The 19,201-nt window shown below is 37.3% G+C and overlaps 1 protein-coding gene across 3 annotated transcripts in view; it reads left to right on the forward strand.

The window, feature by feature from the left end:
- The window catches only part of Micu3 (mitochondrial calcium uptake family, member 3), an 81,345-nt gene that overhangs the window by 10,971 nt on the left and 51,173 nt on the right, over positions 1–19,201 (forward strand). For all 3 annotated transcript variants that reach the window (XM_006509522.3, NM_030110.2, XM_017313013.2), the window contains exon 2: positions 17,402–17,555. In XM_006509522.3, coding sequence (XP_006509585.1) covers positions 17,402–17,555 — 154 coding nt within the window. The remainder of the gene's footprint in view (positions 1–17,401; positions 17,556–19,201) is intronic.

Consider the following 19,201-nt stretch of genomic DNA (forward strand, 5'->3'; position numbering starts at 1 on the left):
AATCAGAGGCAGAGATGAACAGGGTACTTTCATCATCATTTACCAAAAATTGGTTAATAAATAACAAGAGAATTACTTAAGTATGTTAAATTCTTGGGGATAGATTGAGTTTCCAAAGGTAAATGAAAATTGTTAAAAATGTAAACATTTTAATTTGGGCCAACACAAAATCCTTTAATAAACTCCCCTTAAGGACTAAATCCCATTCTAGGAAGAGTTTCTTTTCCTTGAGTTGTGCTTTTCTCCATAAAGAACCCTGAGTATGTTATCTGATTTCATTTTGTTTCCCATTAAGACATTAATATCATTCCTAAGACAGTCAAGTTAATATGCACTATAGTTTTCAAAATCCCTGTATTAGCGTAGGTCAGTTTGCAATAACAATTATACCTTTAGTGGATTAACTCAATAGAGGTTTATTAGTGTGACCTCTTTTGGTAGGTAGGTATATAGTTAACAAGGCTTCTCCATGTTTCATGTTTCAGGCACCCAGAATGATAGGTGAGGTCTTTGGTTTTTAGTTTGTTTTTGTTTTGTTTTTTAACAGTCAGCTTGCAAGATTAACCAGAATGATGCCATCATAAATAGTTACAATATTTTAAAGAAAGGAACATAGATGAAGATATTTTATGAATCCAGCCTGGTAATGATATATATTCCTTCCATCCATTTTACATTTTCTAAATTTAATAATATGGCTATATCTAAGTGTAAGAGATTGAGAAATGTACTCCAGACACATGCTTAGGAAGCAGAGAAAATAGGTTTGGTTGGACATTAGAATTTTTCATGACGAACAGTCTCAAGAGGAAACAACTTTTCCTCCAGTGCACAGTATGGTGACTACCCTTTTATATCTTCAGTTTCCACCAGTCTGGAATAAGGAGATGGGAAGAATCTGGGAAGAGATGGGGGAGAGAGAAACACTCTCAGAATATATTGTATGAAAAAAAACTTTTCAATAAAAACACAACAAATTCGATCATTGTGATAAAAATGTTTCTCAAATGAGTTAGGGTATATAACTTAACTTTTAAGTTCTCTTTTTAAGAACTAACAAAATTTCAAATGTATGAGTTTTAATAAGCAATTGTATATCACATATATAGCACTATATGTGTAGCATGTACAAGGCCATGTACTCAGTCCCTAGTGGAGTATAAATCCAGAACAATAAACACTGTTTTTCAATGAGTTCTGTAAGGAAAAACATGAACATTATTTTTATTTTTATACCTTTTAATTATTTATTTAGTTTTCTTATATGCTTTTATGTATTTTTTCTAAAATTAAGAGTTAAAAAGTTATATATTTATTCAAAATTAAAAATTAATTTTGTGTCACTTTTACACTATTTTTCAGAAATACATACTCCCTGTGTGTGCTGTATTTTTAAGAGCAAGATTGACAGAATTTTCCTCCTTCTTTAAGAAAAAAATGGACATCTTAAAACAGTTTTAAATTGGCACAGAAAGTATAGAGTTCCCATGCACCTACACGTGTAGGCTCCCTTCCTCCCAGTATCTGGCAGCATGGCGATGTGCTTGTTACAACTGATGGACTTACATTTACAAGTCATTTCTACCCAGTACTGCTCTATATACAGCCACAAATGGCAAGTGTGTCCACTATTGTAGTTATACAAAATGATCACTGTGAGTGGTTAGCTATGAAGAAGAGATTAAAGTTTGAAAGAATAATCTAGACATAAGCAAACGTGGAAGGAAAACCTTCTCCCTGGGTCAGAATTTGGGTCTTCTCAGTAGTTGCAGAATCTCCAGATGCTGAGCCAAGGTTAGAAGACAAATAGACTGGCATCCTTGGACTGGCAGTTTGAAATCCTACCAATGGGGGTCAATGCAGTCATGGAGGAGACTCCTTTCCAACCCACGGGGCTTCAGGAATTTCAAGGGAGTTGTTGGCTAGGTAAACTTGGCATAGGACAAAGAAGCATACAGTTCCATTGACACACACTAAAGGCTGTCTAGTAGCTAAGGATTCTGGATCTGATCTTAAGAACTGTCTTGTTTGTTTGCAGGTGATCTAAAACAGTCAGTGTTCCACAGAGTGAAATGCCCACTTGGTAAGAATGACCTGCTGGAACATTTATAAAGCTTGCATGAGAGTGTAGAGAAGTGGGGGTGGGGCAGATGACTTGCTTGATGTATGTACTGAATATTGGTGTCCTCCACAAATCCATCTTGAAGCTCTAACCTTGAGTGTGATAAGTAGCAATCAAGGGTAACTATGGCGCAGAGATAGCATCATCTCACCTCTTGACCTTCGGAGAACAGAACAAGAAGTGGGTATCTGGAAAGCAGTGAGAGAACCCTTACAACCAAACAACTGTGCTGCACCTTGTTCTCATATTTTCCATCTCCAGAACCATTAGAAACGGATCTCTGTTGTTTAAGCTGATTAGTATGTGCTGCTTGTTGTTGTTGTTGTTGTTGTTGTTGGACAGCTCATGGTGACTAATATAGTGATAAGTTCAGGGTGATTTACTTGGAGGAAAATAGTGTAAACACTGATGATATATCTGTGTTCCTTTCTTTTAATTTCAGCCTATAAAAACTTTCTTGGAGCCTATTATTAGTTTTTGTACCTGTCAGCAAAATATATGCAAAAGTTAGATTCATTTGGCTCTGGGGTTCACAGATTTCGGTGTATGGCCTGGGCTCCTTCCCCATAAGGAGAACCGCCATAGGCAGAACACCATGGCTGTAGGAGCATAAGCACGTGCAAGCGGTTGCTGCTCCTGTCGGAGCTGAAAGGAGGCAGTGAGGTCAGAAGAGAGGCCTGGGAATAAGACACTCTGCAGGAACACTGTCCAGGGACTGACTTCCTTCATTTAGGCCGCACCTCCTCCTAAAATAGTGCCTCCAGCTGGAGACCAAGCCTTCACCACATGGGTCTAAGGGGGTGGGGAGTATCTTCCTCTTCAAACCACAGTGGAAGCATTGTATAGCCAGTCCTTTGTAGCCACGGTGAGTGTATAGCTAAAGATTTTGCCTTGGAAAGCTAGCCGTGACTCCCAAGTAGTAAAATCACCACATTGTATATCTGGACGTTTGGAACTAAGTGAGACTGAAAGACAAGTGGTAGACCTTAAGGCAGATGAGAAGCCCGAGGACATGCAGGGCAGGGTATTTGGAATAACCATGGACAAACAGAATGAGCGCGTTGAACCTACAGCAACACAAAGACTTAGTCAAACCAGAGGCATGGAGCTGAACATCTAGACTGTTTCCAGAATTAGCCAATGAATAGAATGGCTAATTAACGGCGACTAATAGAATGGTTAGAATGACTATCAGAGAAAGAAGCATTCTTCCTACTTTTTTGCTTAGTCTTTATAGTTTGTAGGCTTGGTATTTATCTATTTTGAAGCTAAAGTTCAGAGAGATTAAGTATTTTTCCCAAGGTTACCTAAATAGAAAGTTGTGAAGCTGACATTTGAACATAAGCCTGAGGGATTGCAAAAGCAGCACACTTTTATTCCAATACACCAAGTTGTGTAATAGGAACGCAGATTGAATTGGTGTCAGAACACCCGACTTCAAGTCCTAGATTGATCTGCTGTCTGTATGACCCTGGTGATGACCTCTATAGACTGTTAACCCTTTTTTCAAAAAGACTAACACATTTTCTACTTCCTTGTTAAAAGATAATATATTGATGTAATTATAATCTCAAAAATAAAAAAAAATATATTTTTATAAAAGATAGCACACTATTCTTAAGTGACAGTTCAGTGCTCAGTCCAAAATAAAGGGCATTTATACCTCTGTCTCCAAGGCTAGGGAATCATTGCTGAAGAGAGATGGAAAGAATACAAGAGCAGGAAAATATGGAGAAAGGCTATGAAGAGTGACTTTATAACCTCCAAGCATCTGTGGGTGTCTGTCATGGACCTTACACAATACTGAGTCCATCAGCAGTCAGTCATGTATTAGAAAGGGGCCCATATGGCCCACCTCTTCCTGAAGGAAGTTAAGTATTGCTTACTGATGGATTTTTAAGGTAGGGACAGTGAGTGTCTTCAGTTGTGTATTCACTGAATTCTCCAATAGGCTGCAAACCCATGGTCACACAAACAATCCTGGTTTAAACCCAGTGGGTGTCAGAACTGGGAGTTGAGTATTTGACAGGGGATTGTGAGAGGAGAGGGGCCTAATAGGAGTGCTGAGGAAATTTGAGAAGAGGGGGTTACAATAATTAGAACATACTTGATAACTGAAATTGAGAACAAATTCAACAAAAGTTATGAGTTTTTAAACAGATAATAGACCATTTTAAAATTTCTAGTTTTTCTGCATATAAACACATATATTTCTATAAACAAGACCGACTTTCTCTAACTTTTTTTCCACTATATGTTTTGTTAATTTTATATTATCCCTAAATCTACTGTATCTGTTTCATTGTCCATATTCCTTTAAAATGTGGTTTTACCAGGATAGACTTCATATGCAATTAGTAATATGCTTCCATATTTCATATTCCACTTTCATTTAATATTGTCCAGTAATTTTTGCACAGTTTGCTTCCTGTTTTCCTGTTAATTTGTGAGTAGTGAGATTTTTTTATTTTTATTTTAAGATAAGGTTTCTCTGTAGCTTGGGCTGGCTTGAAACTTATACATAGACCAGGCTGGCCTTGAACTCACAGAAATTCATCTGCCTCTGCTTTCTGACTGTTAGGATTAAAGGCATGAGCTTTAATTAATAACTTACTTAATGGGCTTTTAATTAATTGCAGTAGAGAACTTCTGAAAGTTTCTTTTCTAGAAATGATCTAGTTATGTCTTCCATCTATTCTTATATTCTGTTTGTTTTATTATTTTCATGCATTATGAATTATATATCCATGAACTTTATGTATGAATATCTACTATATAAATATTTCCTTACACTGATATAACTTCCACATTTTATGTTGTTGATAATTTTGTGAAGACTGATAAATGGTCAGTTTACACAGTCTCTATGCAAAGTGTTAATAATGAACATATACATTCTGTTATCGAGGCCCTATATGGTTTCTTCCCATTTTAATAGAGATGTATTAACATCACAATTTTGAATTTTTTATTTGGAATTCATTTAATTCACAATACATTTCTCTAACAGTTGCTCTGTGATCTATAGCGATTTGTTTCATGGTTGATTATGAGTTTTTCACCATTACATTTAATACTTCTAACCTTTAATTCCATGTATTTTCAGATATTTTCAGTCATGTTTAGCTGTGACAGTCCTAAGGGATACTGTATGGACTTTTGAAAAGCATACTCTGAGAGCTTCTCTCTCTGTATTTGGGTATACTGGGAATCTTGTACATAAAGAGCACCCCCTGTCCTACTGAGCCATCCCACTAACCCTGTGAGGTGCTTCTTATTTTAATGAGGCATTTTATCACTATTTCATTTATTGTGATTAGAAACATGTTTACATTTGGTTTGCTGTCATAGGAAGATGTGATCCCTCATCTGTATTCCCTGGCATAGACTGGATCCATTTTCTTGGTTTTTGTCCTTCTAGAGCAGTGTGTCACAACCCCATTGGGGCTCAATGACCCTTTCACAGAGGTCGCCTGAGACCTTTGGAAAACAGAGATCTTTACAATTCATAACAGTGGCAACAGTATAGTTAAGAAGCAGCAACAAAAGTAGTTTTATGGTTGGGAGTTACCACAGCAGGAGGAACTAACTGTATTAAAGGGCCACAGCATTAGGCGGGTTGAGATCTTCTGCTCTAGAGGTTCAAAAATTGAGCATTCTGTTTTTAACTTTCAATTGATTGGCTAAACACAAAACTGAATAGTTTATAATAATCAAGGATCTTAGCCTACACCTTTAATCCCAGCACTTGGGAGGCAGAGACAGGAGAATCTCTGTAAATTTGAGGCCAGCCTTGTCTATAAATCACATTCCCTATCAGCAGTGTCTACATAATGAAAGCCTGTGTCAAATAGTTTGCAATATATGAATCTGAAAATTAAGGATAAATCATTAAAAGGAAATTTCCCATTCCAGGGAATATACTTGATTAAAATGTTTTACACAGTTATCTTCTGCTTTCACAATTTTCTGAAGTCAACTAAAGTATTTATAAGACATATGTATTGTTGACTTTCTCGTTTCTGTGACCAAATGCCTAACAAGGAGCAACTAAAAGGAGATGAGGACTACACAACCTATAGTTGTGGTAAGATGGAAACATGCATGCAGACAAACACTTAAACATACGAAAATAAGTATATTTTTTTAAAAGAAATTACCAAAAAGGAACTGCTAAGACAGGGATATCAGAAGAAAGAAGTTTGGGAACTTGACAAAATAAATTTTTTCAAGGGTGTTACTAACTCTGTCAAAAAGTGTAAGATGAAAACTGAGAATTGCCCTTTGGAGTAAATTACAAGAAGGTCATTGACAACCTTGACAAACAGATTTAGTGAAGGAGGAGGATAGAGCCTGCTTAAGTTCAAAGGAGAAGGAGAAGAAATCTGAGACATGGAATGTGGACGCCTTTCTCCAATAGCTCTGCTGTGAAAGATAGGAAAGAAGTAGACAGGAGAAGGAGGTTAGCTAACTGGGGAAGTCAGAAGCTCTCTAAGATGGGAGCAGTAGTGCAGTGGCCATACTTAGAGGGAAGTAGTCGGCAGAGAAAGAAAAACATGAAATTGAAGGGCAAGGGAGAGCTTTAGGAATAGGAGATATTCAGCAGGCAAGAAGAGATAGCTCCAAGCAGTAGTTCCTGATCTCACACTACTTTAAGAATGGCTTATATCCTATAAGCTATTTATATAAGCATTTATATCTTATCAGCTATTAAGAAAGGTGCTTGACAAATCTATAAATAAGCTACCACACTGCAATATGGATAGAGACTAAAAGTATGGCACTGAAGAGATGGCTTGTCAGTTAAGAACCTTGGCTGCTCATTCAGAGGACCAGGGTTGATTCTTAGACCTACGTGGCACCTTACAGCCATCTGTAACTCCTGTTCCAAGGGATCTGATGCCCTCTTCAGGCATTTGTGGGCATCAGGCATGTAAGTGCTGTATTAACATACATACAGACAAAACAGCCATATGCATAAGACCCTCATAAATGGCCATTTGTTTATTAACACCTTTATTCTTATCTGATCTCAGCCAGGAATACACTGCTGGCTTGTCTTCAGCTGTGTGATATGTTGGTTAAGCATCAAAACATTTACCTTGAATACTTTGGGATTTTCCCACACTGGGAATTTGATGTTTAACCTTTGGACCACCCATCGAGCTAAGAAAGTGTTATGTCTTTTATCTTCTTAGATGCTTAAATTAGCCTCAAGCCATATGAAAAAGTACTACCATGAACAACTTTTCCAGCTACTTGAATAGAATATGTCCCTTAAGATTCTTGCCTGACAGCATATAAAATGTAAAAAAGGTTATTTGCTCTTTAATGTCTTATAAAACTGTTGATACAGTTGCCAGCATCAGATAGAACCTGTTACCAGATGTTCAACTTCCTATGTATAATTGAATACATTTTTTATTTTGAAAATTTAGATTATTTGATTTAAATAAAACCAAAGTATTTTAAAGGAAACTAGTAATGATGTCTGTTCTCAATAATCTGGTTAATCCAAATGATATTAACTTTTCCTACTATTCTTCATTCTCATTTTTATGTTTCTTGATTGCTAAAAGTAAAAGTAATGCTATGCTCACTGTTTAAGTAATTGTTTCAAATTACCTTTTTATGGTATTATCAGCTTGTAGGCATTAATTTCTCTAATTGTCTGGCAGTAAATCTCTTATCTGGCATTTAATCTTGCCTCCCTGGGAAAACCAGACCTTACCACAGAGTAAATTTTCACATTGCTGACCTGAAGTAACAGGAGACTGTCTTGGCAGTGAACCTTTGCTTTCTGTTATTCATAGGAAGGATAATGATGTACTCTGTTGCCTGGAGGCCCTAGTTAAACTCCGGTAATAAGTAACGTCTAAATATTGTTTGCAAAGCTCTGCACTTGGAAATTCCAGGATGATAATTGCATTGACATATTATTTTTGTTTCTTTTTGGAAAGCACAAAAAAAAAATACAGTTTTTTAAAATTTCTGCTACTTTGGAAGGAAATCTTAGTTCTGTCAGCCTGACTTCAGAACCATGATTCTCAAGCTGTGGGTTGCAACCCTTTTGGGGAAATCACATCAGATAGCCTGCATATCAAATATTTACATTGCAGTTCATAACAGTAGCAAAATTACAGTTACAAATTTTGAATTCATATGAAGTAGCAATGAAATAATTTTTATGGTTGGGGTTCACCACAATATAAGGAACTGTATTAAAGGCTAACAGCATTAGGAAGGTTGAGAACCACTGTTTTAGATGACACACACAGTAACCTAAAAGTGGTCATTATGAAGTTTTATTACTAAATATTCTCTCTCGCTCTCTCCCCCCACCCATAATATTACTCTCGAGCACATACCCATGGCTAGGAGATGCCATCAGTTGGGTGTCCTAATAGCCCTCTGTTTTATTCCCTTGACAAAAGGTTTCCTGAAGCGAGTCACATGGCCATTAAGCCTCAGTAATTGCCCCCGCCCCCAGCTTTGGAGTTATAGGAGCGCATAAGCCCACACCCAGCTTTTATATAGATGCTAGGGTTTGAAATCAGGTTTCATTTTTGTAAGACCTGCATATGTATTTTTATCTGCTGTGCCATCTCCTCAGGCTCAAATTCTCCATTTTTTTAATGTGTAGAAAGCTCAAGATTAGAACCTGAAGTGAAGCTCACAGATTCTTAATAATAAAGAAAAATACATTTTTTCTAGAGATAGAGTTCCTAAACATTTGTTGCTAATGTGAAAAAGAATGTCATACTGTTATTATTTTGTAGAAAGTATAAGATGTAATTTCTTAAAATAATATAAAAAGATAAGTCTAAATTTTCTGATAACTCTACAAGTCTATGATTTTATCTACTACTCTGTGGTCTTGTTAATACAAAAAAAAATTCATGTGCCAATTTTGAGGCCTGTGCTTGAATGGTTTTAAACAGGTATTTTATAATATCTCTATAATGTGAAATTTTCCAGTTAATTAAAAATTTGCTACATGTAAAAATCCTTTGGGACTAGAGATGTAGTTCAGTTGGTAGAGCACTTGCCTTGCCAACTTCCTCTAGAAGGCTCTGGGTTCAAATTCTAGCACCACAGGCAATGAGATGTGGTGGGACTTTCTGTACTCCGTGAATTTGAGAAGTAGAAGAAGGAGGCTCAAGCTCACTATCCTTAGCTGTAGAGTCAGCCTGGACCTCATCAGACCATGTTTCAAAACTGCAAAGTTTGACAGTGCTGCTGCAATGCCTTCTCTTAAATGTTTGCTCTCTGTGTCTTCCTGTAGTGTTTAAAAAAAAGTATTATAAGATTTTTTTCAGTGTCTATTTAGAATATTTCAATGTAAAGCTAAAAAAATTTCTCATTGTTTTATACTTAATTGGTAATATTTGTCAAATTATTCATGTATTTCATTATTTTGAAATATGATACTTTATTTTCAGAGGGAAATTGGGCTAACAATGATGAAAGAAATTTAACTTTTAGAATTTTCGTGTTCTTGATATAGCAACTTGTCACCAGATTTAGTTTAGAAAAATCCCAGGTTTCTAATTGTAGAGTAAACTACAAAGATCATGGCCTGCTTAGCTGTTATTAGTTGAAATTATTTTTTAGAAATTATAGGGCAGTAATGCTAATTATTGTTAAAATTCCTCTAGATACATAGATAGGTTTTTGGAAAAAGAACAGAAAACTTCGGTGCATATTAAGTATCTCAATATGAGTGTATAGAGAACCAGATCTCAGTGTTTATGGGAAAACAAACAAAAAACCCCTAAAGAACATTTTGAGAAATTTGGAAACACAAAGCTAGAAGAAAGGTAAGTGCACACATGAAATTTCAAGTCTATGGTGGCCCTGTTGAAGACAGAAGAACATAGCCTTCGTGGTGATAAATGTGCGTGGAGACTGTCAGCCAGTGAGCCCAGAAACTTTCTGTCCCCTGCAGACTGATGAGGACAGTTAGATAGTACCTCACGGAGCGTTGAATACTGCAGTTTGGGATTATTTATGAAATTAGTCTCGGTTCCTCTTAACATATCTATTGTTAGTGTTTTCTCCTTCAGCCTTTCTATTCCATGTGTTTACTGCTCCAATTGTGGAGTGAACCTGGGAGAGCAGAGCAGAACCTAAGAAATAGGCGGACTGAAGTCTCATGCAGTGGCCAACTTTATTCAGAGCATCAGATAGCTTATGCTGAGGATTAAGAAGAGTCACCTGAGTAATGTCCAATCACAAGGGCAACCTGCATGTAGCAAAAACAGGATTTTCTTTGTGAAGGGACATAAACAAATAATAGCCAGCTGTAATGAATAATCTGAATTAATCTCACCTCTATCCAGTACACCTGGGAGGGGCATGAGAGCTCTTGTCAAGAACAATTCCATGATTTGAAGAAACAGAGATCACAAGATTTTCGTCTTATTTCTTAAGAGTTTTCTTGTGAACACTCGGGATTCTCCTCACACAACTCCATTCTTAGACCGTGTTCCCACACGTGAGTACTTGATGTTCCAAAAAGTACTGTGACAGATAAAAGAAACTTAACCATGATCTCTTCTTTCTTCCCTACTAGATAGGATATAGATCTCGATATAGATTGCTCTTTATTTGCCAGCATCAGTCACACTTGTGTGACTAAGTGACTAAGCTCTCTTGTGCTCATTGTGAGCAGAGCAGGTTAACCTTTGCTCAGCCTGGCCAGGCGTACTTCACACATGGGCTTCTTGCAGTTCTTTCATCCTCTCCTTGATGGACTGCGGCAGTCATTCAGTGTGCTGGGTTTGAGTACTGCAGAAAGCAGATTGCCTGGAGCACACATTTAATCCTAGTCCTAGAATATTCTTTCTGGATCCATAGGTGACAGAGAAATGAACTCTTTTCTCTGTAGGCAAGCTAATTATTATATTTGAAAATTGAGACTTAAGTGACTAACTGAAAAAGTCAGCTGTCATTTCTAAAATTAACTTTTATTCTCCTATATAATTGTCATCTCAGAGGCTTACTGCTGAATAAACTCACCCTTTCTAGTTCTTTCTGAACTCTGGCTAGCTGGTTTAACTCAGCTATTCTGGCTCAAACTCCAGTTTTGTTTTGTTTTGTTTTTTTCTCTCAGCTTTTTACTAAATTGCTCTGCTTGGCCTCATACTAACTTTGGCAATCTCTTCTAATCTTCTGGCCCCTTCTCATTCTCTGGCTTGCCTCTCTTCAACAGTGTCTCGCTTGTTCTCTCTGGCACCTGTTTGTCAAACTGAGGCAAAAACTACCTCTCAATTAGACATCACTTTCAAATCTGGCTGCTTCCTTTTACCACCTAACCTTAGCTACATTGTTTGGTTTGATTAAAAGTGTGTACAAAGGGTGTGTCTGCATTCCAACTGGATTACAGAAACCTCGAAGGTCTTTGAACATAATCCCTTACCAGAGCAGCCATGTTGCTGGATTAAAATACCTCTAAAATCATTGGAAAAGGAGATGATTTTTTAATTTCTTATTATTTTAATGTATTCTCTGATATATTACATCCCTACCAAAACTTCTCCTCCCTCCAACCCACACCACCTCCATCCCCCTCCCCCACTTCTTTCCTCCCTGTCTGCTGCTCTTCTGTTTCCCTTCAGAAGAGGGCAGATCTCCCAGGAATATCAGCCAAACATATCATATTAAGTTGCAATAAGATGAGGCACCTTACCTCATACTAAGGTTGGATGAGGCAACCCAGTAGAAGGATAAGGGTCCCAGAAGCACTAACAGCATTAGGAACAGCCCTACTCCCTCTGTTACAAGTCCCATAAAATACCAAGCTACACAACTGTAACATACACAGGCCCAGGTGTGAGCTATGCAGGCTCCCTGATTCTTAGTTCATTCTCAGTGAGCCACAGTGAAACCAGGTTTGTTGTTTCTACAGCAAGCCAATGGCCAACATCAAATTAAATGAGGAGAAACTCAAAGCAGTTTCACTAAAATCGGGGACAAGACAAGGCTGTCCACTCTCCACATCTGTTCAATATAGTGCTTGAAGTTGTAGCTAAAGCATAAAACAACTAAAGGAAACAAAGGGGATACAAACTGGAAAGAAAGGAGTGAAAGTATTGCTCTTTGCTGGTGATAAGATAGTATACATAAATGACCCCAAAAATTCTACCAAGGAACTTCTACAGCTGATAAACACCTTCAGCGAAGGTGCTGGATAAACAGGCAGGGAAACAACACCCCTCACAATAGCTACAAATAATATAAAGTATCTTGAGTAACTCTAACCAAATGAAAGACCTGTATATATGACAAGAACTTCAAGTCTTTGAAGAAAGTATCAGAAGAGAGAAAGATCTTCTATGCACATGGGTTGGTAAAATTAACATATTAAAATGGCCATCCTATCAAAAGCAATCTAAAGATTTAGTGCAATCCCCATCAAAATTCCAACACAGTTCTTCATAGACCTTGAAAAAACAATACTCACCTTCATATGGAAAAACAAAATAAAAATCCTGGATAGGTTTTATTTAACTCTCTCAGCTTGACTAGTTCACCTAACTGCCTACCTATAAGTCCAACTTCACCACAAACACTAAGACCAGTAGAAATATTTAAAGAGTGAGTTAATTGATCATGAGGCCACTTAAACATTGCTGATGGAACTGATCCCTGTGATCCAGTCCTTCCTAGTTTTATATCTAAAGGAAGTTATACTAATTTTCCAAGGACTAAATTCCTTCTTCCCGACCCAGGCTGCGCGTGTCTTGATCCACTCATCTCTGAAGCAGCCTGCAGCAATTTGCATGCTGCCGAGCCTCTGAATGTCACGTGTCCTGGATGGGCTCCAGAGCCAATTACGTCATACGCTCCCCCTTCCAGCCCTCCTGTTCTGCTGTTTCATTCCCTGTAACTGCTTCTAAGACCCTTTGTGAAGCTGCTTCTGTATGGTGCCAACTTCAACCCCCTCCAAGTTAAGTTGAAATTTGTCTTTTTGTCCAACACCTAAAGGCTTTCCCTATGTCTAAACACCCAGTATCCATTCAACTTAGAAATCTAAATTTTCTTTCTTCAGAATTTCCTGATATATAAACTGGTAAGGTTCTCATAAAATATAAAGTCTGTTGCTCTTGATACTTTTGAATTTTATGAGTTCTTTCTGAAAAGAAATATTATGGAAGAAAAACCTATTTTGCAGTGGGAAAGATGTGTATAATCAACTGTAGTTTTATATACCTCATAACATTGTGTTTACTTGAATTTTTTTTTAAATACATAAAAGCCTCTTTTAAAACCTTAACTCTGTAGGGCCAGGGAGCTGGCTCAGTGTGTAAAGGCGCTTGCTACCAAACCTGAGTTTGACCCCTGGGATAAAAGAGAACCTGCTGCTGTGCATGTGCATGCATACACACACACACACACACACACACACACACACACATGCAGGGTTTGCAGACCCACTTTTGGCCCTACAAAGCCTTTGGGCAGCCTGCTTCTGGGCAGATTGGGCCCACTGGAATTAGCCAGCTCCCTGTATTCTCAGACACTGACAGGTACTCTGCTACTAGGAATTGTGCATCACACTGCAGTCTAGCCTCTTTGTGACTCACAGACACTAATGGTCACCCTTTTCCCACAGCTAAACACACCAGGCAGAGACTAGCATACTTATTATATGTGTGTGTGTGTGTGTGTGTGTGTGTGTATACACACACATACATATATATTATATATATGTAATATGTGCTGCTTACTCTACCTAACAAGTGTGTCTTCCTATACTTAAAAGCTACCCTAGTAGGGCTGTTGACTGTATCAAAAGCATCCAGGGGCAGGAGTACATGCAAGAATGTATTTCTCCTTATAAAATCTGTGTTGAAGAAGCGTCTCCAGATTTGTAAGGGTGGGACTGGGAGTTGAGGAGGGACAGAGTGGGAGATTGGGATGTTAAGTAAGTAAATAAATAAATAAAATAATAAAGATATGATACAAGGTCATTGCCATCTTAAGGCTAATAAAGTTGGCAAGACTAACCTGGCTTTATGCATTTTTTTTCATTATTGGTGGAATTGGTAAAAAAAAATTATGAAATTTTTTTTCATTGTTTCTGAATGATCATTAAGGTGATATTAAAACTTTACATGATTTACATTTTATTTTATTTGTGTGTGGCTTTTTCCTTATTTGTTTGTTTTTTAGCATAGTTAAAAAGCAAAACCAAGTCTTTTAAGAACCTGAGTGCCTTCTGAGACTTCTGTAGTGTGTGACTTCTGTTCCTTTCCTCTGAGATTTTGGCATGTGAGCTATTATCGGGGCTCTGCGGGCTTTTACTTACGAGTTTCCTATCCACCTTGGAGTTTAACAATACCGCATCACCTTGGGACAGATTAAACGGTTATCTTGGGCTACTAGATCATTCTCTGAGAAAACAGTCTCTGGAGAACTCAGAGACATAAGCATGGAAATGGAAGTATTTGAAAATAGTTAGATGTACGTAGGGAGAACATGATTAAGTCAACCCTGTTTACTCAGATATGTCCCGAAACAACACTAGGTAAAGTCAGTAACCTCCTACTTGGCTATTTTATTAGTCCATTTGTATATGAGACTCACACCAACTGTTTATCATAAGAATGAATCTATATTATCTAATTTGTTGGTGTTAAATATTCATTTTGGAAACTACATGGTTAAACTATAGAGAATGTAATTATAAACTTTTATACAGTATATTTTGAGATTTTCTTTAGAGATTTCTATACATTTTTTTTAACTTGCCAATATTTTTAAGACTTTTTGTTTGAAGATTTAATCAACTTTTGCTGATTTTTATTTTTCCTATTCTGGTACAAGTTTAAGGAGGCGAGAGGAGTAAGGGGTTCTAAGAGCTGTCTAAAGCTACTCAGAAGGGAACCATGTAAATGCCCCTTCCTGTCTAAGACACAGCCTGGATATAAATTTGAGTAGGAAAGACTGATTTTATTGGCAGTTCATTAGCATTTCTGGTATTATTAAATGTCAGTTTACATGCCTAGACTTTTAAACTTAAGCTAGTTAACATATATAAACTGTAACTATTAACTTTTAAGAGAACTTCTAATTATTTACTTAGAAAAATCTAAGAAAAGTTAAACTGATGAAAATATTTAATAAGGTATATGAATGCAAAGCAAGTGTATGAAAGTCAACACTTTTGCTATTCATCATAAATAACCATTTGAATTGTAGATTGATGGTATGCTCCTATAGCCTCAGCCCTCTAGAAACCAAGATAGGAAGATCTTAAACTTAGGTTTAGGGGAACGCCAGGGCCAAAAAGGGGGAGTGGGTGGGTAGGGGAGTGGGGGGTGGGTATGGGGGACTTTTGGTATAGCATTGGAAATGTAAATGAGCTAAATACCTAATAAAAAATGGAAAAAAAAACTTAGGTTTAAGGCCAACCAATACAGCATAGTTAGGGTATCTGACAAAACCAAAATTTAAAACAAAAGAAATAACCAATAACCAGTTAAAAATAAAAGTAGAAGTAAAAGGTCTTGTTCCAAATTCAAAGCACACAGAAATTAAAGTCTATGTGTAAACTATCAACCATTTTTAATGTTTAAAGAAGAAAATTTACCAAAACATAGTTGGAGATGACTAAATAGACATCTGTATAACTGGATTAGAAAAAAAATTCATATTATGAGGCTGTTTTGACACCTTAAATTAAAAATATAGTATATATTACTTGTTATAACAGACTTCCAAACAAACATCAGAAAAGACAAAGATGGCTTCACATTCATTAAGAGACAAGACACCAGAAGGATATTAGAGTTTTAAACACTGGTATGGTCAGCTTCATAAAACAGATAGTGCTACATATAAAAGCATGGGTTAACTGAAACAAAGTAATAGTAGGTGACTTCAGTACCACATTCTCACCAATAAGCAGGTCATCCAGACAAAAATCCAAACAGAAAGACTGTAATTAAGTGATATAGAAAATCAGTTAACAGAAAACTACTAAACTTTTCACTAAAACAAGAATACTTATTCTTCCCCACATTCTCAAAAACTGACCATAGATAGGACACAACGCAGTTCTCAGTGAATCAGAAATACTGAAATTATCTAATCACAGAGGAGTAAAGCTAGCTATCAGTAGCAATGGAAACTCTGAGGGGTCTGGTTAGTTGATACTGTTCTTCCCATGGGGTTGCAATCCTCTTGAGCTCCTTCAGTCCTTCCCTTAACTCTTCCACTGGGGTTCTCAGGCTCAGTCCTATGGTTGCCTGTGTCTACATCTGTCTCAGAGGACAGCCATACCAGGCTACAGTTTACAAGCCCGTTTTGGCATCAGGGTTTTGTGTCTGTGGATGGAATGGATCACACAGTGAGGTGGTCTCTAGATGACCTTTCCTTCAGCCTCTGCTCCATTTTTGTCCCTGCATTTCCTTTAGACAGGGACAGTTCTGGGTTAAACATTTAAAAATGGTTAGGCAGTCCCATCCCTCCACTGGGAGCCATGTCTATCTACAGAAGGTAGTCTCTTCAGGTTCTATCTCCCTACTGTTGGCTAATGTCATCCTTATCGGGCCCTGGGAGCCTCCCACATCCCTGGTATCTGGGACTTTGTAGTGGTTCCTCAAGTTCCACCCCACCCCCACACAAACACTGCTACTTATTTCTATTTGGTCTTCTGGCCCTCTGAATTTCTATCCTGTCTCTTCCCATACTTGGTCCTGCCCTTTTCTTCTCCTCCCCCCTCTCACTCAGGTCCCTCCCTCCCTCTATCTCCTATGATTATTTTGTTCCCTTCTAAATGAGTTTGAAGCATCTACACTATGGCCTTCCTTCTTGTTAAGCTTCATGTGGTTTTTGACTTGTATCATGGGTATTCTAAGCTTTTGGGCTAGTGTCTACTTATCAGTGAGTATATATTATGTATGTCCTTTTGGGTCTGGGTTACCTCACTCAGGATGATGTTTTCTAGTTCCATCCATTTACCTACAACGTTCATGAAGTCATCATTTTTAATAGCTGTGTAATATTCCATTGTGTAAATATACCACATTTTCTGTATCCATTCTTCGGTTGAGGGTCATGTGGTGGGTTTCCAGCTTGTGGCTATTATAAATAAGACTGCTATGAACATGATAGAGCATGTGTCCTTATTATATGTTGGAGCATCTTTTGGGTGTAATAGTGGTATAGCTGGGTCTTCAGGTAGAACTATTTCCAATTTTCTGAAGAACTGCCTTCTTAAAGGTGGTAGTGTTTTTCCCAATTAATATTCCCCTACTTCCTTGACCATAGGTTGCTACTGGCAGAGCCATTACTGAAGACTTGGACCTCTATGCTACATCTCGAGAGAGACGGTTTCGTTTATTTGCATCTATAGAATGTGAAGGACAGTTATTCATGACTCCATATGATTTTATTCTGGCTGTTACAACAGATGAGCCCAAATGTAAGTAAAGATTTTAAATTATCTGCATAATTTTACCTTCAGCATCATAAAAATTTTCAAGAACTTCCAAAGATAGTGGTAGAGTAGATACTATAGATACTAAGCAATTCTGGCCAAGTTAAATAGATGACAATAGAAGTGAAGTTTTGTAAAAATATGAAACAGCATATATATATATATATATATATATATATATATATATATATATATAGAGAGAGAGAGAGAGAACATAACAAAAGTAATGTGACACTTGAAAATTCATTGCCTTATGCTGTGTTTGCAATTGGATAATTCTTTATATCTTTTTTTTTTAAATATGCATTGATATGAGCAAGTCAGATCCCCTGAAACTGGAGTTACAGACAATTGTGTGCTGCCATGTGGGTGCTGGGAATTGAAGCCTGGTCCTCTGGAAGAGCAGCCAGTGCTCCTAACTGATGAGCCATCTCTCCAGCCCCAGCACAATAGTATTTCTTTAAAATCTTTATTATGTCTAACATTGTAGAGAATTTTTGAGTCATTCCCTCATATGTTGAACACCGCCTTACTTTAGATAGTCTTATAAGAGATTAACATTCTACCTATTATTTTGTGTATCGAAAATAATATAGTAATTCAGAAGACCAGCACTGCTGTTAGCCTTGCTCAAGAATTGGACATTTTTGTCATCTGCATTTACATAGCTCCTGAAGTATAAAGATGGGCTAATTCTTCCCCACTTTTTCTCATGTTAAAGGAGTGGTTTTAAAACATTTGGACAGCTGCACATTTCTTGGAAATGCTTTATACCTGACTTAATAAAAAGCAGTGAGATTCTTGTGTATGGTTTTTATCCAACCCATTTTAATATGTGCTTTTCAGTAAAATGTATAAAGAAAATGCACCTCACAGACCCGGGTGCTTAAGAAAGGGAAGAGGCTTTCGTTGTGTCTTGTGAACTTGGGTATTCTCTTTGGCTCTGCCACAGCTTGTTTGTGATATTCAGGCTTTCAAACTCTCCAAGATGGTAGTGAAAGAGTCTCTCGTATGAAAGGGTTTGGCTTAGGTTAACTGGATGGATGGCTTATAAGAATAAGGTTGAGGAGGAAAAACAACACTCAATTTTTGACTGATGTTTTTGAGGTACATTGAATATGTAAAAGTTGAATTTGTCTCGTTTCAGCTCATTGAAAGATAATTCATTAAAAATTAATGTATCAAATAAATTGTTTGACTATCATTTCATAAAATTTCTCAGAAATTTATAGCCATTTTCCTCCATAGCAAAACCAAACTTTGAACAATTTGGCAAAAGTGGACATACTACCTTTTCATGCTTTCTTTCCCCCTCAGTGCTGGGCATTGGATCCAGGGCTCTGTATATGCTGAGCCAGGACTTTTCTGATGAGTTTTGTAGAGGAAATCTCTTCAAAATGTGTGGAAGCATCACCTGCCAATAAAAAGCCACTGGCAGGAAGTAATGGATGGGAGTTCTGGTAGAGAGATTGGAACTCTGGGAGTTAGACAAGAGCTGGGGAATCAGCCCTGGACTTCTGAGTAAGATAGACACATGAAATAGAGAAGTAACTAGCCTTATGGCAGACATAGACTAGTTTAAATGGGATAATTTGAGTTATGAGCTAGTGGGAACGAGCCATAGCTTATAG

Source organism: Mus musculus, chromosome 8 (assembly GCF_000001635.26).
Source record: "Mus musculus strain C57BL/6J chromosome 8, GRCm38.p6 C57BL/6J".
Taxonomy (NCBI): Eukaryota; Metazoa; Chordata; class Mammalia; order Rodentia; family Muridae; genus Mus; species Mus musculus.